This window comes from Rhyacophila brunnea, unplaced genomic scaffold (assembly GCF_057557595.1).
Source record: "Rhyacophila brunnea isolate RB1 unplaced genomic scaffold, BYU_Rbru_1.0 scaffold_22, whole genome shotgun sequence".
NCBI classification, from domain to species: Eukaryota; Metazoa; Arthropoda; class Insecta; order Trichoptera; family Rhyacophilidae; genus Rhyacophila; species Rhyacophila brunnea.
The window spans coordinates 9621591-9644971 of NW_028232882.1; the positions used below are offsets into that span (position 1 = coordinate 9621591).

Genomic DNA, 23381 nt, shown 5'->3' on the forward strand with positions numbered 1-23381 from the left:
GGGGGGGGAGGGTAAAATAGCCAAACTCGTGTGACGTCATATGTGGACGGCGCCTAACGTGCTAGCACGACTTGCTAATAATTTTTATTCAAACTATTTTTAATTTCACGATATGTTTGTGTTTATAATCCAATATGTTTGTGAGGTATTCGAAAGCATTTGCTTCATAACAAACACTACATTTTAAATAAATCTTGAATTAAAAATAATTTAATTGTTTTAATATATTATTTTTTTGATTCCACTCAAACTTCATATGCACGTGACTAAGCTGAACCTACTTAATGGCGTCTATGAATGACAAGATGGAGCCTCCATTGTCTATTAAGCTCTGTCCAGTACATGCTAATGGCAACGGGTAATCTCCATATTGACGGTAATTCGTCTCCTGCACCGGATATTGATTGAATCTTTAATCAAATGATCTTTGACGTCTGATTAAATTACAAATAAGTATCTATCTATCTCTGTACATCTAGGTTATATTTATAATACCGCGAATCATGTAGCAACGTTTAGAGCACTGTTTTGATAATCGGTGAGACGTATGTTCTAATCCCTCTGGCAGAACCGTAAAGCGCGAATCAAAATTAGGTACATGTCGTCTACTGTCACGTTGTCGCGGCGACAAATTTAGTCAATGATTTCGGTCACAATCGGTCACAATCTCTGTAAATTCACTGAAGAATGACACGGATGAAGAGTGCCAACTATAATGTATTAGTAATTTGAATTATTATTAATTATTCATGCTAATTTCAATTAATTTTAACAGTTGCGTACGTTAAAATTACTTGCGACATGACATCCATAGATAATATTTTGAACGGAACCCAACCTGCAGACCATAGATAATAGACAACATTCTTATAGAAAATACATAGTGCCAACCGCTAAAAACAAAAAACGACATTTCGAAAAGTGTAGGCATGTAGAAAATGATAAAAACGTTAATTGAGTCATGCAGGTGTCGATGCAGTGCAGCTCAATGTGAGGTGATCTCATTGTTGTTCTGTTTATTGCGCCAGATTTTGCTAACTGCCAATCTACAAGGCTCAAAATGTGCTACGGGATGGGAGCATCAGTCCGATAACATTTTTAACACCAAGAAAAATGACATTACACCCTTTTTTCCCGTAGTGGCAGCTTACTGTGACGTCACGTGATAGTAGGCGACATGCACCTCAATTTGATCAGAACTTAGGTACCTGCCTATACCGTCATTCCAGTTCATTTATTAGTGCTGAGTTAGACCATACCTAACTTGCCTTGTTGCTTCGACCGTTGAGCGGCCGCCTCTCCCCCCAGCTCGCTCTGATCAAATTGGTGAACAGCTGGGCTGTAGCTACGATATATGGTAACCATTGGTGAGTATTCTCAATGAGCAATGGTTACGTTCGGTCGTATTGGAATAAGTTTGAAGATTGAATTCAATTAATACATTATATATGCGATATTGATACGGCAGAGTAGAATTTCGAGTCGCAAAAACTTAAGCCGATTCTTCAATGCTGAATGCATACAAAATCCACACACATTTATGATAGTTGATGGTAAAGCACAATTAAAAAGTGAGGTGACCTTATTATGACAAATAACCAAACTAGCATAATGTAGACAGTACGTCCATGTACGACTTGCTTTTTCCTTCACCACCCGCCACGTCTCCACACCCGTTACACAGGCGTATACCGTGGCGTAACGAACGTTAGGCGCTCTTCAAATTTGTGCTGAAAGTGTCCCAGGAGCAACGTCCCAAGACCTTGGTTAGCTTGCACTAGAGTGTGCGTGATTCCTAATTCAATATAATGTAATTAAAACTACATGAGTCAGATCCTGCTCATATATCAGTCATCTACGTCTACAGTCTTCTACGGCCTACGTGAATGCGTTATGACTGACTCTTGATTTCATTTCTAAAAAGTTTCTTTTCCATAGTCAGAGTCAGAGACTACCAGTGAAAAAGTTATTGTTATTAGCATTAATGCCATTGCAACATACAGTTTAAAGACATCATTTTCTTAATTCACGGCTTAATAATATGATTCTTTCTTCGAGAGCACTAAAGCTTCATGAATGATAAAGATTCAAAAACAGACTCGCGTATTAAAATGCTATTGCGCAATGTTTTCAACTGTCTCAAATACTTAATGACTGAAATTGACTAATCAATCCGAACGGGTCTAGGACGATTTGGCGCCGGGACAACTGGACGCCACGCAATTCGAAAATAAATAGATGTTAGGTACTTATAGGTACTTTAAAAAAATATATTTAATATTATTATTTATATTTAAATTATTATATTATGATTTAATAGTTGGTGAAACTTTAAATATGCACACGTAAATAATGATTTAATCGTGCATATGTTTAAGTTCCAACGAAAAGAGTTTTTTTATATTTATATAAAGCCTTGGGCATGGTAATTCACAATCCCCAATAAAAAAACATTATGTTAAGAGTAAATTGAATTAAAACTACTAAGAAGTAGATAGAAACTGATTAAAATTACTCGTCTACGTTCTGCGTACGTGTCTACGACAGTGCGGCGTCCAATTGTCCCGGTGTCCAGTTGTCCCATTTCCATCCGAACGGATCATTACCTCTAATTGAATGAAAGTCTCCGAGTCACTATTGAGAGACTCGATTCTCATGGGTAGTGGGTAGCGGAAAAATCGAGGCAGCCTCGTAGTATGTCCTGACCCAATGCATGATTTACTACATCTGTATTATTACTTAATTTATATATCCGGCAATAATATTATTTAATGTTTTTGTTTCAGAACAAAAGGAAGGCGGTACTCAGCTCAAACTAGTGATAGTATATCCCAATGGTATCACAGCTCTCTTCAAGCCGATGAGGTGAGTTTTATTGATTTAATTATCTATGCTAACTAACTACATCGTATCTAATACACACGTATTTTTAGTTTGGAGTCGTCTTCTATGGAAGGTTTGCGTCCAAAAATACAAAACACCTCCGTATCCTGGACTGGACTGGTCGTATTAGATCAATAATGTCTTGAATATCGAATCACTTACGGAGGTTCCTTGGTAAATAAAATCTCATTTCACGCACGTCTCTGATGTACTATATGAATACCTTTCTTTGTAAATATTATGAGGTGAAGAAAAAGTATTTTTCATCTATGGAAATTATAGTATATTAATTATGATTTATAGAAATCATTATCAACTTCTTCCACTTACACTGTAGGGATTCTCAATTGTTTCTGGATGATAAAATTATGTTTAAAGAGCAAAAAATGGCAAAGATTTACAGTTTACGCCTGTTACGCAATTCTAGAGCGTATTTTTCAATAAGTTTGTATTACTACTTAATTATTATTTAGTTCAATAGACAATTATTCGCTAAACTACCAAACCATATAACCAAAATAAACTTTAAAGAATCTTTAATTGTTTCATTGGTTTATTGATAGGTTTATATCAAAATCATTATAATTCTATCTATCACGTAAACGATTTATATAAACACTATTTACAAAAAGTACTGTGTTATATTTTAGTAATTATTTTATTCTGATAAACTGCATAACTAATAATATACCCACTTGAAGTTAAGATCACTGCTTGTTCATGGCATTAAAATGCGTGTACTCTATCAATATTCACCAATATTATGGATATATTTAAGTCTATTTGCTTCAGTTATTGAGAATAAAAATTCATTGTCATTCTTTTCGAAAGACACACCATATTTTATACGAGGAGAGAGATGACATACGAGCAGTAAACTATTAAGCTTATCGAAGATTAGTCACTTATCCAATAATAATTCTATGGCGTTTGATTTGAACTTTGGACATATTTTTTCCCGACGGCGGAAAAACAAATTCCCGGAAAACTGAATTATTAAATGAAAAAAGTCTATAAAGGAAAATGGTGAAAGTTTTCTCGCCCGTCAGCTCGATGACAAATGTTTTTTTTTCAAAGCACACTTTCTTGACTTTTTGCACTTTTTTTATCGAATATAGTTTACTTGTAAACTTTTTCCGATGTTTCCAGGAAACGAGCATATGAATGACTTTTAAAGATATATACTGAAAATTTTAAAATTATATCATCTAATCTAATCAATATCTTTGTCATATTTCATTGTTCAATATATTAGAAAGCATCAGGACACAGTGAGTTGGAGGTAGGCTGTTAATATCAGCCATAAATAGTGCACACTAAGCTTTGTCAGGCATACGTATTTGTTTTCATTGAAATAAGACTACAATTATTTATAAATGGTGTTGGTTAGTTTTTAAAATTCAATTAGATCCTGCGAAACCGAGCCACAGTAAATAATTGTCAAAAAATACTCGTCTATCTAAATATATGCAATTTAATCATACATAACTTTTGATATTTTATAGATAGAATTAAATTGTTTATCTATTCGAGTTTGGTTTAGGCAGGGCTTAATGAATTTGAAAAAAAAATGAACCAATAATATGTTTAATATTATGTATTCTTAATCCAATGAAAACAAATAAGTATGAATGAAAAAGTGTGCAAAATTTTGTCGTATCGCCCAAAATATACCAAAACTAATATGGTTTGGCTTAGGCAGGGCTTAATTTATTTAAAAAAAACTAACAATACCATCCTACTACACATGACTGACAAAGTTTATTGTGGACAATTTAGGAAGGATCTTAACAGCCTACTTCCAACCTTCGCTACTGTCAGGACGTCCATTTCTGAAAACAATTCTGAAATGCACATGAGTCTTCTGCGCAGTAAACACATTATCTTGAAATAGACGGCATTATAAAATCAATACCGTTTAAAAAAATCGGTTAGGTACATGTTCAAACACGCGCGTTCACCTGATCTTACTCCCTACATTATTTATCGTTTGTCAATTTATGGCTACGGCCGTATGTTGTAGCTTAGCCACTGGTAAATGCCAATAGAAATGGCGTATTTCAAAAAAATACTACCGTATTCTTAGGTCAATAATTATTATAAAGCAAACATTATTCGTAGACTGTTTATCACATTTTAATGGTCAAAGAGATAGCTAATAATCAGTACCTTTAGAATTACATTTAAATTTGTTCATCGTGCCCATTTTTGAATAATAAAATGCCTAATTCTTGTCAAATTTGGGTTCAAAAAGATTATGAAATATAATTTGTTATCGTAAATATTTCACTATAATAATGTTAACATTAATTTTACTAATGGTTTTGAAAATGCGTTTAAAAATTAATAAATCCAAAAAATCTTAACACCACTGCACATGGACGTACCGAAATATGACTATATTCTAAAACATTAAAGCCACAGGTCTAAAAGAATACGATTTTATGTAATAAAAATACTTTATGCAGTCATCAAATGTTTAAAATAAATATAAAGGATAATAAGGCTTCAAAATTATATAAATCGATTATCTACAACGATTAAGGAATGTCCAGGGTTATGCTCTGAAAATACCATAAAAGCTCCATTTTGACCTACGCTGAGCATGTGGGCCGTTAATGAATTTAATTGTATAGAATTGTACCTTTTAAACATATTCACAATACAATTAATACGATTTCTATACCTAATATACTATTTAACAGTATGCTTTATACGAATTTAATGAGCTCGAACCCTACATAGGTTGCGGGTAAAACCATCACCATTCGCTGTAACCATTCGTAGCGGAACATGGTTTCGATAGAGATTCCTCATTTATCGTGGATACAACCATTTTTTAAAACACTAGCGGCAATTTTGAACAAAGCCTCAGGCTCATATTTACCCATGGATCTGAGTACTGGCCCTCAACAATAAATAATGATAAGCGGAAACAGGATACATTTGAAAAAAAAATATTGATAAGTATGTAATTAGGGATTGCAATACCGAATGAAAATGTCAATACCGGTTTTTCGGTATTTATTATAGAATTTCGGTATTAATACCGTTATTTATTAAACATTAAAAAAACAGAAGTATCAATAAATATAGCTATTAAAATCTTTTAAAAATATTATTTTATAGCAAAAACCTATATACCTACATTTATTATGTAGACATTTGAACCATGAACCATGAATTGGAAGAGCTGATTGAACAGCAAACAATCATAAGGTACTGTAAGTCCCAAAGACTACGATAGGCGGGACATGTGGAGAGAATGCCTGAAGTTAGAGCGCCAAGGATCATGACGAAGTGGCTACCCCAACGGAAGAGACCCAGAGGCCGTCCGAGAAGGAGATGGGCTAATGCCGTAGAAGTTGACTGGCTTCATATAGGAAGACCCGGTAACTGGAGAAGTGTGGCAAGAGAACGGAGCGAGTGGAGAGCGGTTGTGGAGGAGGCCAAATCCCGGGATGTAGCGCCGTGGAAGAAGAAGAACATTTAAAAATATATATTGATCATAATTGTAGAACTAGTGATTTTTTACAATTAATTTGAATATATTGATAATTTTAACTAAAGCCCTCAAAAGTTCATCAAGTGCAAATAAGTCCGGCTGCATGGAAATCTTCTTAAATTCAATGCTTGTACAGTCATCAATCATTATAATAATATAATTGAACATTTTTGTCACTGATATTTTACATTTCGAAATAATATTATGATACTTCATGGCAACAATTACTTCTTATATAAATATATTTAATGAAATTTGTTTTATTATTTTTTTTTACCTCTGTTGGATTCACTTACCATATTAGCATTTTAGCAGCACATAACTTATAATTCATTTTCAAAAACGTAAACGAGTGTGCTTTCTTAATACCGAAAATCCCGATATTTTATATTTTTAAAATCGGTATTTTAGTAGTGATGAATACTGGATTACCGGTTTTTAAATACCGGTACTGCAATCCCTATATGTAATGATATATTTTTTTGTAATGTTTGACCCATAATAATCAAAAAGAAATATATTATCTCTCTTAACATAAAACAACCTCTTCTTACGTTATACCTACAATCAATTTCTTCGTTTTATATTCTTGTACACCAGGTATGGCCAACAGGTTGATCGTAAAACAATTTTTTAATGAATTGCGGTCGTTTTCGTTATTTGGCAACGTTGAATTTATTATTTTTTACACATGCCACCTTTATGATACCATTGGCTGGGATTCAAGACTAGACCCAAGCACCATACATATTGTGTTATTGTATGTAGAATTGATTGAAGGTCGTGAGTCGGCGTGGAAATATCAGAATTATCAGGAAATGTCTAGACCTAAAACACAATCGCCGATAGCTAAAATGAACGAAATTTGATAATCATTTCAATGTATAAAAACTACTAGTTAATTTTATGGTAATTCGATTGGACGCCCGTGGCTTAATTGGTAAAGCATATTAGTGCGTAATTCAGTTGCACTGGTTTAAAGTCCCGTTGGGCATTGTATTGTTTTCAAATATTTTTTCTATTAGGAACTTCGGAACCCAGGAAGCGGACCTCCGTATTTTTTCGGTCATATTCCCAATACCCAGACACTTTACACTTTGAGTATAGCTATGGACACGTGTGCATCTATGAGATATAGCGACGTCTCACATTCAGGCGTAGCTATCGAATCCGCGTGGTCTAGCGGTCGTAATTAATAGGATAGTCAGTGACCGTTTGTGTCGTTCGCGCTGTTTTGAAATAATCTTCTATTCATCAGAATAATTTAGTTTCTATTTATCCACTCTCTTGAGGGGGGTCCGGACCCTGAGACCTCTTCCCGTTGTGTGTACGCCTGTTATTAATACATTGATTTAAAATAATTACAATATTTTGTTACCAATATCGACGAAATTTGAAAAACACCTCAGAATCTGAAGCTCATATTATAGATTGAGTTGAAAATGTCTCTCTGAGGCGGCGAAATCAGTCCAGATTTAAAAAAATAAAGTCGAATAACTACGATAAAAATTTGCGTTTAATTAAGTTAAATTAATAATACAATGCATTTCCACCATGAATAAAATTGACAGTTAATACAATAAAAGAAATCATAATACATTGTTAGGCAATTTGTGGGTTCAACTCCCATTGTTTTGATTTTCGTTCTAATATTTTTTAACATGTATGTTTCTAGGATTGTTCTGAAATTATGTTTCTTTTTTATATTTTAAAAAGTCAATTGCAACAAGAAAGAAATTTACTATCCCTGTTATATACAATACCTATATTGTCACTTTTTATATGTGAGGTAGGCAGGTATGTACTACTGCCATGACGTATTAATAGTATATATAATTATTGCTATAGGGTTATAAAAGACGCAATGTTAATATTTTTGTAGAAAATTACTTATACCAATGACTGTCAAAGTTTATACATTCAAGTACCTTCTATGCAGGAGCAGCTCTACCTTAAGGGTTCGTAGAGAGCATTCCCGCACAATTTTCATGTCAAAAGTCCGATATTTTTATCGTTGTCATAATATACCTACTTAATTACATGATTAAATGAATCATTAAATTTTTTTCCCATCTAAACCCGTCGCAATTTTATAGAGATATTAATTATTATTATACAAATAAATAATGCAATGATTGTTAATTATGTAATAACACAATGTTGATTACGCGGTATAGAAATAAATAACTAAAATTAATACGCCCTATTTCACGGTGAGACCTATGTACAAATTAAGAAATCTATGGCGTTTATTTTTCGTTGACCGGGGTCACTCAGTCTCATACCGTCGCGGCAGTACAGATCTCGTTCTATAAATGATGTGCATGCATTAGCGTTAGTATATGCATACTGGGGAGCGAATCAAATAACCCCTAGGTGAGGAAAAACGCTCGCTGTATGTTGTTGTTCAAATCTGATAATGATCAGTCTATTCATATAATTATAACAATCAAATTATATTATTTAAGTAGCTTGGTACATAATGTATAATATGGAAAAGTAGGAAGGTATGTATATTTAATAATTAATGGCTAAGCCCCACCACCTAGAAAGTCGTCGAGCCGCCACTGCTTCTATGTGTTTTCAAGATCTCAGATTCAATCTTTAAGTTCTCAAGTATCTAATAAGAGTTAAGGAAAATACTGAATCTTTATTACAGTCAAGTGTAATCTGTATGGAGGTAATTTTACCAAATGACTATTCCCATATTGTTAAGGCAACGCAATACGTTGAACGTCTTCTGTCGCATATAGGGTACCATAAAGATTATATAGGACCCATTTCAATGTGGTTTCGCCTTCTAACTTACACTGAAGCGCTCCAGTAGCTGGATCAAGTGAACATCGTATTTTTTTTTTTTAAATATATGAAGATTACAAAGACAAGTGTTGATTGGATATAATAATTACATTAAGCCATAAATGTTAAAAGTATATTCTATTAAATTTATTTATTTTAGCACATGTAACAGATTAAAGATAATACAGTACCCGTTTCGACGTGGTTTTGTCTTCTACGTTACACGGAGGCGATCAACTAGTTGGAATAAAAGCCCGAAATGGAAAATTTTATGAACCGGAGTGCTCGATAATTTTCGAGCACTCCGGCTCGATAATTTTCCGAAAATATTCACATATTTATGTTTATGTTATAGGTATGTTAATTTTTTGTTGTATATCTTATTAACTCAAACGGTCAAATGGAATAATATGTAATAGTCTTTAAACTTTTGGTGTGAAATCATTGTCAGCGCCGTAGTAAAAAAAACCAGGTTGTACGACACTAGGGATTGCAATACTGAATTAAAATTCCAATACCGGTATTTCGGTATTTTCTATTGAATACCGGTATTATTACCTGTATTCGTGAAATATAAGAGTATTATGAAAAAAAACAGAAGTATCGACTAATAAGTATAAAAATCACTGTAAAATATTTATATTTTATAGCAAAAATATCTAAATAGGTACATATAATAATATATACTTAAACCTTTAAAAATAGGTAAAGAAAAGATACGGTAGATATACGGATGTTTGTCATGTTAAAAAAATGTTAATTAATGCATTGTTTCCACGTTAAATTAAGAATATATCGGTACTGTCTAATTTTTAAAACCGGTATTTTGGTATCGAAAAATACTGATATACCGGTATTGCAATCCCTATACGACACATCATACATATTATTCTCTTACTATGAGTCCAAGTTCTGTATTAAATTTTTAAAGTAGGCAGATTATATAAAATTAGTGTCTAGTCAGTCTTATATACAACCATAATTCAAAAACTCTATCTACTTATATAATTTTGTCGACATCAACAAATCACCTGTTAGATATACATTTAATACACTGGACGTACAAAATTATCAATGGGAATAATAGTTTGGACTACCAACAGAAAATTTGGTATGAGGATGGTGGTTATGAGAAGGTACAATTTTATTATTCTTGGGATACACTTAAACACATCTTAAAGAATATAATTATTTTCAATATTTTCGTCGATATCATAATGTGCATTTAAGTTTGTCACGTAAACGAAAAGCGCATTCAATACTGGTGATATTTGAGAACATTGGGCGAGTTGTTTTTCCTGGGGCTTACAGCCCGGCCATTTTTAAGTGATAAACTAAAATTGGCTTCAAAGTCTTGGTCTATGGCGACTGAATATCTTATTAATCTCTTCTGTGGGTGCCCATATTTGACACGTATCAAATATTATCGAGCGACTATTTTCCATATTCACGTCAGCGAGCAATAGTCACGCGATTTTATTTATTTGTATATTTATTTAAGAAAAAGAACATTGTGGACCCAACAAATCTAAATTCAAGACGTTCACAACATGAGATTTACATTAAAACAAATATCACCCTCACAAGAGAGAAGAAGAGAAAATATTAAATAGTAATAATAATTTAAAAAAAAAGCAAAGTAATTTTATACAGTTAAATATTTATATCGCGCAATAATATTCGCTGCGTGTAAAATAGGGATAAAGCCAGATAATTAATTTTACAAGATCTCTGTCCCATTCACAAAATATTGTGTACGAATCCAAAATGCACCCCGTGTTTTTTTTTCGACCATGTCCGATCCTAATAGGATCATATGGGCCTACACAGAGTAGAGGTTTGTATTAACAGATTTTGTTTTTTACGAGAAATGGATGTCAGCCACTTGCTCAACCTATTTGGTCCATACCCTGACTCATACAGAAATTGAAAAACAATATGTATACTTGCCAGACCCAGGATTCGAACCTGAGACCCACGCCGTGATAGTCCAACGCTTAAGCCGCGCAGCCACTGTGGGTGTCACCCCGTGTTTTTAAAGGATATTTATTGCAATAATATCTCCTAAATAAACACAGTGGTTGTCATTATTAATAATATACTCTATCTGCATTTAGTGGAATCAATATATTGAATAACATAATATGAATTACGGGAAACGGAAGGAAGTTAAGACGTCGGTATATGGTGGCCATTTTATTTACCTTGGCGGAAAAACATCGTCAAAATACCGCCACTAGAAATACCTGCTGACTGCTGAGTTCGACGCGACATGAAGCTAGACTGACTTGTTTTTGTACCAAAAGCTATTCGCATACTTTTGGTAGATGTGTGATTTATTTGAGAATTTGAGATTGGAGCTTTCAACGTTGAGACTTTAACTAACTTCTATCTGGAACGACCTTATGTTGCTTTCAATTATTATCTATAAGTACATAATATCTGTACCAGAGAGCTTTTGTTTCTTAAAAGCAATTCAATTAATGTAATTATGATTTTATGTTAGTATTAAGAGTCTCAGGTTTTTCTGTAATACATCCAAAAGGTAATTTTACTCTAAAATATATGATAATATTATGGTACTCACTTTCACTTTCATCAGAATCACCTAAGCATTTAATATAACATGTTTTGATACTGTTCGGTTATCAGGAATACAGCGGAAAACTCATTTTGAAAATAGCCGATAAACTGGATTATTTGTTAGGTTAACCTAACTAAACCTAACCATACCTAACCTAACCCAACCTAACCTAACTCAAACTAATAAATAATCCAGTATATCGGGTAATTTCAAAATGTGTTTTCCGCTGTATTCCGGATAACCGAACAGTACCCATGTTTTTAATAAACCATTTATTGTATTCAATGATTAATTCACAAGACTTTGAGAATGTAACATTCCATATATTGAACATACATAACATGAAAAATCAAATTTGAAAAAAACACGAAACTTGACGAAATCTATGCATTAACCAATAATTATGCTCGAGCCTCCTATCTAATTCCGACAATTTAAACTAGTAGGTCATACATGAAATGCTTATCAAATTGCGTTATTATTGACTATCGGTTTTTGTGTATTAAATCAAGGAATATTAATTACTTTCAAGTACTAACCGACGCCCGGCTCTCGCCAAATATTTTAGTTATAATGTCTATTTGAACTTGCTAACAATTTTTAATAAACCATTTTTTTATTCAATGAATAGTTCACAAGATTTTAACTAACTGATTAACTAACAAAGTTTAGTGTGTACGTAGAATCTTAACAACCTACCTCCACCCTTCGCCACTGAATGGACCCACAGTAAAAGAAATATTTAGAACTTTAGAGTATCACAGCGTGATATAGAGAGGTGCACGACGAACATAACCCGAATGAACAAAAACGGAATAATAATTTTTAATTAACTATATCTTTTATTCAACAAATAATTCACAAGATTTAAGAATGTGTCATTCTAATTATTGAACACAAATAATTTTGAGAAACATTTAGACTTGAGAAAATAGTGTCTTCTATTGGTTATTTTCTCAGAAGTGTTTTTCAAAATTATGTATGGAATAATAATTGTTTAAAAGAAGAACTAAGAATATGTGCTGTATAACAGTTAAATATATGTCAATATATTATTATGTACCTACATGAGGAAGATAAGTAAAAAAAATATTTATATTTCTTTGAAAGCATTGCAAGAAAATATAACTCAATCACATCATATGAGGCGGTATAACTAGATAGACACATCGTTCTGTTTAAGAACAGGGTTGAAAACACACTCGCTGAGGTGAAGCGAACGTAAAAGGGGTATGTTTTGACGCAAGGGTGTATTGGGGGATGGGGTGGGGGCGTCTCAATATCGAGAACTTTGCCGTCTCGACGGAAAACGCATTTTAGGAAAATACTTTCACATAAACAGGGTTGGCGTATATTTGTGTTATCGGGAGGTAAATTGATCAACCGAGAGGTCGTTTAAGAGATTTATAATGCGCGTAAAGTAAATTTGACTGTGTTATGCATTTTTAGATGAAACAAAGTTCTAATATACTTTGAGACAATTCACTTTAAACTTTTATCATTTCGCAAATATGCAATTGACAAATTGGCATTTCATTAAAAAAACTTTTCAAAATAACATGGATGTACATTTTTGGCTCCAAATTTTTTTAATATATTTATTTTTTATTACCAAAACTGAATAATATAACAAAAGTCCGTTTTTATTGTTTTGTGAAAGTTTCGTGTATATTGCGGACAAACGCAGTATGCGAGGAACGATTAATCAATTGAGAGATTATTTGCAAACTGGGTGATTACAATTGTTGATATAAAATAAACTACACATTTTAATTTATATAATATAATATGAGGTATTCAGTTAATGCTAGATTAATATGTCAAATATTTTTAGTTCTTCATTGTCTATAGAGATCGTTAGTTTTATTAATGTCAATATATGTTACTATAAACATGCTAATTATGACGTATGTGAATCTGTAGCACACCCGGTCTAAGGCCCGATTCAGATGGGACACCGGTGTCGCGCTCGATATAATATAGGAGGCCTTTGTATTATGTGTATGAACGCCCCAGAGCTAATGAGTCAACGCATAACTTCGCGTTATAAATTAGAACATAAAACTGGCTGCGGTAATAAAAACAAGTGTATCGGCGGCTTGAGAATGTAGCGGCCGACGGAAAAGTGTACCAGACATGCGTTGACTCATTAGCTCTGGGGCGTTCATAAACATAATACAAAGGCCCCTTTATTCGAATATAAAGGCCTCCTATATTATATCGAGCGCAACACTGGTGTCTCGGCCAAAGTTCTAGAAATTTCTAGAAATTTACTAATATGTTTAGTTCTGAGGCGTTTTCAAATTGTGTATTTAATTTTTCATTTATACAGAGGTTATATCATATTATATAATTAATATATGTATATGTTACGCCGAATGTGCAAAATTGACTATTAGATAAAATGTTCTAGATTTTTTTTGGGCATAGTAAATGGATATGAACGTCATTGTAGTTATTAATTGGTATATTTTTATATTATAATCAATGACATTTGACACATCTGGTTAGTTTGATTAGTTGCAAAAAAACACCACCGGAGCACGACCATATATTTTGACCAATGCATGAGCATTTGACACATTTGGTTTAGATGCATAAAACACCGCCGTAGCGCTACTATCTAATTTACCCAATGCATGAACTAGGCAGAAAAATTACTGCCGAATTCACGCACTTGGTAAATATTTTACCTAATTCACGAATAAGGCAACGGGCTTGCATTTTTCATGATTTAGGCAAAATTTTGCCCATTTCATGTAATAGTCAATTTCGCACATTCGGCGTAACATTATATATATTTGACAGTATGGAGTATGGTAGACAGAAGGTCGCTATTGTTTGATTGTTGAGATGAGAGTTTATTGGTTGATACAAGTTTAGTGTACACTGAATACAATAATCAGGATTATTACGTGAGATTATAATCGCGAGGTAATGATGTACTAGTAAGATCGTTACGATCAAGAGATGAATTATTATGAGAATGCATGTTGAGACTTGATTCGAGTGGAATAACGGATGTACTATGTCGAGTGATGAATTCGTGACAATAGCATCACGTCGTGACGGACTCGATGAGTTGAGTGAGGATTCATATATTGTCATTCTTATTTATATTAATGCAATACATTATTACAATATATATTGTTGTAATTAACAATCAAAACAAACACTACTGAACTAGTTATGATTGAGGAAACGCTGACAATTATTATTGTTATAATGTTTTGTTTTAACAATAAAACCTACATATTAAAGTGTGTCACTTATTATAACATGAGGCGTCTAATTCCAAAAAGCGATAAGTACACATTTAGTCAAAATCAAGAAAAAAATACGCACGTATTCTTTGTATAATTTTACACAATATGTATTGATCTATAAATTCCAAAACGCGACATAACCCTACGAAAAAAATATTTTAAGTCTCGATTTATTACAAAAAGCGCCAAGTCCGTGTTTCATAATATTTAATGCTTGGTTGATTTCGCGCGTGTTTAAGTCAACCAATAAGGGAACGTTCAATATTGAAAATGGCGTCTCCCATTCTGTAGCATCTGGTAAACTCATGACAGTGCCACGAAAATATGTGCCTTATGCGGAATAAATTTAAAAGTGAGGTACAAATAGCGCTACGTCCAATTTTATTTTGCCTATATTTATTACATTTAAGAGTTTATCGGCTGAAACAAATTGTCATTTGGTTCTAATTTCAACATAGAATACAACGGAAAAAATAATCTCATGTTAATACAAACAATTAAAGCTTGAAACATAAAAACGTGTTTTCCCGAAAATATTGAATTGTGGACTTGTCGCTCTTTGTAATTAGACGCCTCATATATATATATTTTATCGATTGTCATTGACATAAAAATGTGTAATATTTTAGAATCCACGAACAAATTATTTGTGTACCTAATTTATTCTGTATTTTATATGGAGCAGTAAAATATAGAGTAAAATAAATTATTACTTTCATTAGAAGAATTATTATATGTTAGGTCCTTCGGCCGATATTTTCTATAGAAGAAAATAAACAGATCGTTGCACGGGACGGTGCGACATTTTTATTTTACCGGTTTTGTGGACCGTGGTAAACAAGTTTTATGAGTTTTTTTTTCAGTTACCTTTATTACCGAACACTGTGGGTCTAAGGATAACAAGTTACTACAAAGAAAAGGCGTTTATTCTGTACAGGCAGGCTGTGAGATTATTTTGAGCCTTAGGTAGAGGATTTGCTGACAATTTGAGCTATGGTAGTATGCTAAATTAAAAAAAAAAAAAACAAATAAAAACAAGCGTGTCCGGAAATGTTTACGTATGCAGTTAACCGTATCACATTTCACCGTCGTAGATAGCCGATATTGGGATGCAATTCATGTCTAAGTAAAACACTTAAATAATTACAAGATAAAAATAACTTTTTATAAATACAGCGTTTTTAAATTTTCTGTTGAATTAACAAGCTCAAACTTGTACTTGATATGAAGTAATTAAAAAACAAACAAATAAATATAGAATACTGAAATGTCATTTTGATTTACATAGTAACGCACGTATATATTATTAATTTAGTTGCTAGGACCACCCCCTTAGCAACCAGTAATAGTGGATTGGATTACGGATTTCTTCCGAAATAACTTTTCATACAAAACAGAATTAACTGAAATTGAATTCAATTCTACTTAAAGATGGCTAAAAGAATTAAAAGAATGCATTGGCATCGTGTTATGATATATTCTAAAAGTTTCAAATGTCTAGCTAGTCGGGAAGTTAGATAAAAATCGATTGCAAGATTTGTACTGGATAAACAATCACCGGACAAACAAGAATACGAGCTAATAAAAACGTTGTAAAATACGTAATAAAACCACCGGAATACAAGGGAAATACAATCATATCTTATATATTTATACAAATTTCTGTTAAGTTGTGATAAAATCGAGGTTCATGTCGCCTACTCTCACGCTGTCGTGTAATTTGAATTATTATTAATTATTCATGCTAATTTCAATTTTTTTAACAGTTTCTACGTGTGCGTACGTTAAAATTACTTGCGACATGACATCCATAGATAATATTTTGCCGTATTATTCCACATTCGAGTTCGGTTGCCTGCTTCTCCACACCCGTTAGGTATTTCAGGCACCAAACAAGAAGTCTCCAACCTTCGCACTGGATTAGCCAGTTCCTCACCGGCCATGACAACTTCGCCGCCAGACTCCACGAGTTTGGATTGATAGTAGATGGGCCGGGTTGTACCTGCGGGCATGACCACCAAGATGTTGAACCTCAGTGGGATTGCCCGCTTATGGAACTTGAACGAGCGGAGCTGTTTGCCAGGGTCCGTCCTCATACGGGCCCAATTGATCATGGAGATCTGATAGCAACCGAGGCCAACTTTGCGGCATTCGAGAAATTTACAGCGTCGTATGGGGAGCGGGATAGTCCCGACTCTTCTGTAGACTTATCCATTTCAATTCGTGACACAAAGCGCTTAACGTCAGCGGATAGCAGAGCCAGTCCAAAAAAAAAATGAAAAAAAAATCTTTCTTAACTTTATTCTTTAAGCACTACGGTGCATGGTTTCAGCATCAGTCCCGTGCGGCTCCACTCCACTCCACTTAAAATCACTTCTTTCAGACACGTTTAAAGCGTCATAGAAAGCGGCCGTGCATATCCACGGCTGTGTATATATGACGGGTGGTGGTGGGAACTTTAACGTAGTTCCCATCATTCCCTGGTTATATAATATCTGGATACGAGTTGTTGGTGATTTTATTATAAACAACCTTTTTGGATACCTAACAAATTCGCTTAGAGGTCTTAGCGTAAATATAAAAAAATATATTTATATACAGTTTGGTGCACGTTTGTGGATATTGAAAATATTGTTGTTACGACGAATGGGAATGAAATCTGATCGATAAGTAAACTTTTATATCCTACGGACAAAATAATTCGATAAGAAATATTTTCTATCGGAGTATAGCATAATATGTAAGTATAGCTTTATCTCAATTGCCAGAACTTTCACTCTTTCGGATAAACAAGCTTGTTATGTACCAAAAACGTTGAATTAAACCTTTTTTTATATAGACGAAACCTATATATTATGAAATTATGGCTAAAACCGGTAAGGGCCAAGGCGCAAAACCCCAAGAGCCTAAGTAGATTAAATCAGGTACATACATACAGGTAATTTTGCACTGCAGATTCAGCAAGTTTCACATTACTATTACACGTATCTGTCAAAAACCGCAACTATTTCAAAGTAATTTACATTCAATAATTCAGAAACTTACATCTTAATTGAACATACATAATTTTGAAAACACTTCTGAGAAAATAGATTATAACCAATAGAAAAAATCTTTTTGAAAAAGTGAGACACCCGCAGGAATCGAACGTGCATCTCTAGTGTATCGCGTTCACGCACAAATACAACTATGCTAAAAGAGTCATACTTAATTGCGTAAAATTTTAAGTAATGACTTTTAATATGTACTCTCTGTAACGTTTTTCAAATTGAATTACTATTGGCAATCGGCTTTTGTATTTTAAATCAAAGTAGGTATTATTTTAATTACTAACCGATGTCACGGATCACCCCAAGATTTTTTATTGTAACTTACTTGAACTTGCTAACAATTAAATGAATGTTACATTCTTAAATCTTGTGAATTATTCGTTGAATAAAAAAATAGTTACTTACATTTTAATTATTAAATGTACACATATTATAACCAAGATACATTTGAATTTGTTATGAATGAATGACATTATTGTTTTATTAAATACTAAAAATATTCTACTTGTGTCAGAACCAAAGGATTCACGTTCAAATACAAACTTTGTAATTTCCTTTCAATGGAAAAACCGCGTCAATTTCCATACGCAGATAAGCAACCAAATTACCGACTCATAGTTCTTTATAATGGTTAGATGAACAATCAAAAAAAATCCTTAATATCCTACATACATAATAACGACACGTCAAAAGAAGCTGCCAAAAGCTACAACTAAACACTATTTTAAAACGCCAACGTGCAGCATACTATGTTTTATATTAATTTTGTACATATTTGTTCGCAATAAAGACGTTTATAATTCGCCTTCAAATGTTGTAACACAAAACCAATATAAAACTCCTTTTACATACCCTCTCCATCCATTTTTTCTTGACTTCTGAAACCGCATGACTGATAAATGCGACCCAGATGATCTATTATCAGATAGCTTTCTTTGCTGCTGCAGGACCGATCCTAGTGAAAAACTCGTAGAACTGTTGATCTTTTTCATCCATTTGGAGGAAGCTATATTTTAGTTTTTGTTTCCTTTTTATCGTTCTCTCATAGTTATCTGTTATTAAAGTTTTAACGTCCATTTTGCAAACTATAATAAATTATTCTATACCAGCTTTCACGATCCTCTCTCACGGAGTCCAGACTGTCAGCATTTCACTTAGTGATTCTAGAGCTATGAAGATCTTTCTAGTGTATGTTTTACTTCAGATTTACTAAAGTTGTTGATTCACAATGATGATTGATGTTTAAATAAATACCATTATATAGTTTTTCTTTTATGTTAAGTTTATTTATTTTGTGGCTCTTTTACTGAATAGTTATGAAAGAAATCATATATTATCTATGGTTCTCATACGTGCAAGTATTATCCTTTGTCAGCCAACGTCAATAAACTACTTGGAAACAATTCATTTAAAAAATAATGTCACCGGTATTCCCGATGATAGTCTCTCAGCGAGAAATCTGTCACGGTAATAAAACGAAATCGCTTTAGGAAACCAAAATAACAGAAAACTTTCCCTTCCTAATGCGCCGATTGTGATGTCAATAAAAAGTTTTTTTCCACATTATCGGGGTGCCTGGATGTACTTCGCAGTTTCCATAACTATAAAATTAAAACTGCTTTTATGTCGCGGACAGTTTGGGGAACTTTTACTCTTAACTTCTTTACGGTATTTTTTTATGGTTTTTATTGCCAGTGTGCATTTTTCAGGTGTGAAATTTATGAGCAATAAAGAATATGCTAGTTGTGTTAAGTATCAACGACCACATATGAAATGACTATAATCTGATTAATTAGTAATGCAGAACATAACTTGAGGTTCCGGACAATAATCCAAAGGCTGAAATTCCGAATGGTCGAAATCACAAATAGCCAAATTCCCATAAGCGAAAATCTTGAATGTAATAATAAATAATGGTTCTTCCTATGAGGACATAAAATCTTTTGCCCATTTTGTGGCATGATCTTAGTTTCATTTGGGTTCAATAAATACCATGTAATGGAAATCTATTCACATGTTTATACACATTTTATTTATCGGCTCAATCTAGTCTTATAATTTTGGAATTCATTGACTGTAATAATTCTTCTATACAATTCTTGGCTAATATATTTTGATCATTGCTGCATGGACTTATTAGATAATCGTAATTGGCCTGATTATGGTTTTTGCATAGGTTAATAATATGGGTTTACACATGTGTAGCGGTCCTGATTCAATCAGTCCATTGCAGGCCTCGGTAGAAGGCACACGCATATCACACAGTTATGAACACAAGTCCAAATAAACATTATATATACAATCATATCAAATAAATCTATATTAAAAGTGTGCTCACGTATTTCACTGATCATCTACCAACACCAATCCCACAATGGTGACCCCGACTCATTTCATTGAACATTCCACTACGAGGGGGGTCTTGTAGCGGCCCTGATTTAATCAGTCCATTGCAGGCCTCTGTAGTAAGCACACGCATATTACACAGTCATACAATATACAAGTCTAAATTAAGATTATATACAATCAACGTAGATAAATTTTTCACCAAAAGTGCCCTCATGCGTTTCATTGAACACCAATCTCAGAGATACAATATTATGTACTATGGTATATTATTTATTTAGATTTTCAATGTGTTTTACTTATTTTGACATCGTATTTGTGCCTATTAATTCAATAAAGGGATACTTCCCTTGATTTATAAATTTTTATTTTACTTGTCACTAAAAATTATATATATTTTTTATTATAATTACAAAGTATACCTATCTTAATTCAATATTTCTGTATTATCTTCCCTGTTTTCTTTTTTATATGATGTTGCAACACGCTCTCTTTGTATTAAGTAAAATTGTTTGCATAAAACAAAATCGGAATTTTTGCAAATGTTATTTTTATAATGTTGCCATGTTAAAGCACGCCTTTCCTCTAAAATTATATAGCAAAAAAAAAACAAATAAATAATCGTATTCTTCTATCTGGTGAAATTATTTTTGTTTCTCATATTGCCGTAAGTCACGCAGTAGATTGGCCCATTTTTGGAAAGCAATAATGTAAACTACAAATTTTATAATAATCATATTGTTAAACTAATATTTATTGCTACATTATGTCAGATAATATGGTTTTTAACATCTCGTTACAAATTTAACGAGCATTTCAATATGAACATGTAAATAACTATCGTTTTGATGGCAATCTTGGTTACCAAACGGTTAAATTTAAGGCTATACCTCAGTTGAGGCATGGTCTAAAAAGATCGTGGCTAGGCGATGCGCGGATTGCGGGTCGCGGGTGCAAATGACGCATGCTGAACGAAATATAATTTGTCATATAAATCCAACATGCGTCCATTTAATGTTCTGTTTATTGAACACATTCCCTGGGATTTCCAGCTTATGGAACTCGAACGAGCGGAGCTGTTTGCCAGGGTCCGTCCTCACACGGGTCCAATTGGTCATGGAATTCTGATAGCAACCGAGGCTAACTTTGTGGCATTCGAGAAATTTGCAGCGTCGTATGGGGAGCGGGATAGTCTCGACTCTTCTGTAGACTCATCTATTTCAATTCGTGACACTCAGTATGCGGGTACACTAAGCGCTTAACGTCAGCGGACAGCAGAGCCAGTCCAAAAAACAAAAATTTTCTTTCTTAACTTTCTTCTTTAAGCACTACGGTGCATGGTTGCAGCATCAGTCCCGTGGGGCTCCGTCTCGGGACGGAATGAGCACTTAAAATCACTTCTTTCAGACACGTTTGAAGCGTCATAGAAAGCAGCCGTGCATATCCACGGCTGTGCATATATGACGGGTGGTGGTGGGCACTTTAACCTATGTTCTATTAGTAACAATAATAATATATTCATTGACATGTTTTCTTTTTCAAGTAAATGGGTAACGTTTGTAGTCATCTTTACACGATTTAAGAATTAATACCCCCGTCGCTATCACGAAACAAATTGCCGTATTCACACCTCGACGTTCGCTATGCCAATGCCATCGAGTCCAAAATTTCGTCGCGCCTATAGTTGAAAATTATTTGCCGTTTCACTGAAGTATCGTCTTAATAGTATTTGTAAAATGCACTGAATCATATTTAATTCACTAACTATACCTTTCCTAGTATCATTACCATTTATAAATTATACCTATATTGTATGTTATAGTGGCCAAAAACTCGATATTTAGTATTCATTTAGCGTTTATGTCGTAAAAATGATTTCAATACAAAAAATTTCCAAACATAATAGCGCCTGTACACGTGCATGAATTTACTGGCAGCAATCGTGTGTATTTTAAACTATCGTTACAACTGTTTACACGTAAAAGTGCTGACTGTCACTCCAATCTCATTCTTCAAGAGTAAGCGAGACGCGATGTTGTCATTTTATGGTACTATTTGACAGGTCGAAAAAATCGGTTAACCTCAAAATGAGTCTGCGCATGTAGTTCGATTTTTCGCCAGCATCATAAAAAAGTTCCAACCTAGGGGCGGCATGGTATATGAAAGTATGGTGAAGCCGGCAAGAATGGTGAAAAAGTATGGTGAAACAGGTTGCTAATCAATTTGCGGCAAAATTTCCACGTTAACATTATATTATATGGGTACGTTATACTGACCAAAGTAAATCCTCCGTGATGCCCTGCATTTTTTTATCGCGTCGCCATTTCTCGGCAGTTATCGGCTGTTGTAGGCATGCTTCATTCAGAATGAGGAAGCCAAATCGTTGCCTATCTCTACTTTTAATACATCTATGGTTCCAACTGTCGCATGAAAATTCAGAAGCTTCCGAACTTTTTTGATACAAAAAAATAGTGTTTACACGTGCATTTTCTTGTTATGGCCGCGATAATACGTACTGTCAGCAGTAAATCCATGCAGTGTAAGTGGGTTATAATACTAACAAGACAATAATTGTCACAATAGTGACAATTTATTGATTATTGCATTCATAAACAATGAAATTGAAACGTGAGAAACGGCGACATCGTTAAATACAAAGAAATTAATGGGTCTGCAATAGTAACTAATATTTCTATGAACAAATGTAATGTCGCCTAATATTTTAAATAAACTAAACATATTATTTAGTTTATATATGAAAGAAACAATTCCCGCGCGTTATGTACTTCTTCTTCGATGGCGCTACAGCTCAAGTCGACCCCTGGCCTCCTCCACCGCCGTCCTCCAGCCGGAACGGTCCTCCTCACGTCTTTTCCAGTTCATGATTTTTAGCAGCTAGTTGGCATCTTTTGTAATGTTGTCGCCCCATCGTGTGCGTGGCTTTCCCA

At 33.6% G+C, this 23381-nt stretch overlaps 1 protein-coding gene across 1 annotated transcript in view; it reads left to right on the forward strand.

Annotated features, from left to right (window-relative positions):
• LOC147070022 (extracellular serine/threonine protein CG31145) overlaps positions 1-23381 on the forward strand; it is a 197223-nt gene that overhangs the window by 122268 nt on the left and 51574 nt on the right. The window contains exon 4 of the mRNA XM_085949963.1: positions 2787-2865. Coding sequence (XP_085806089.1) covers positions 2787-2865 — 79 coding nt within the window. The remainder of the gene's footprint in view (positions 1-2786; positions 2866-23381) is intronic.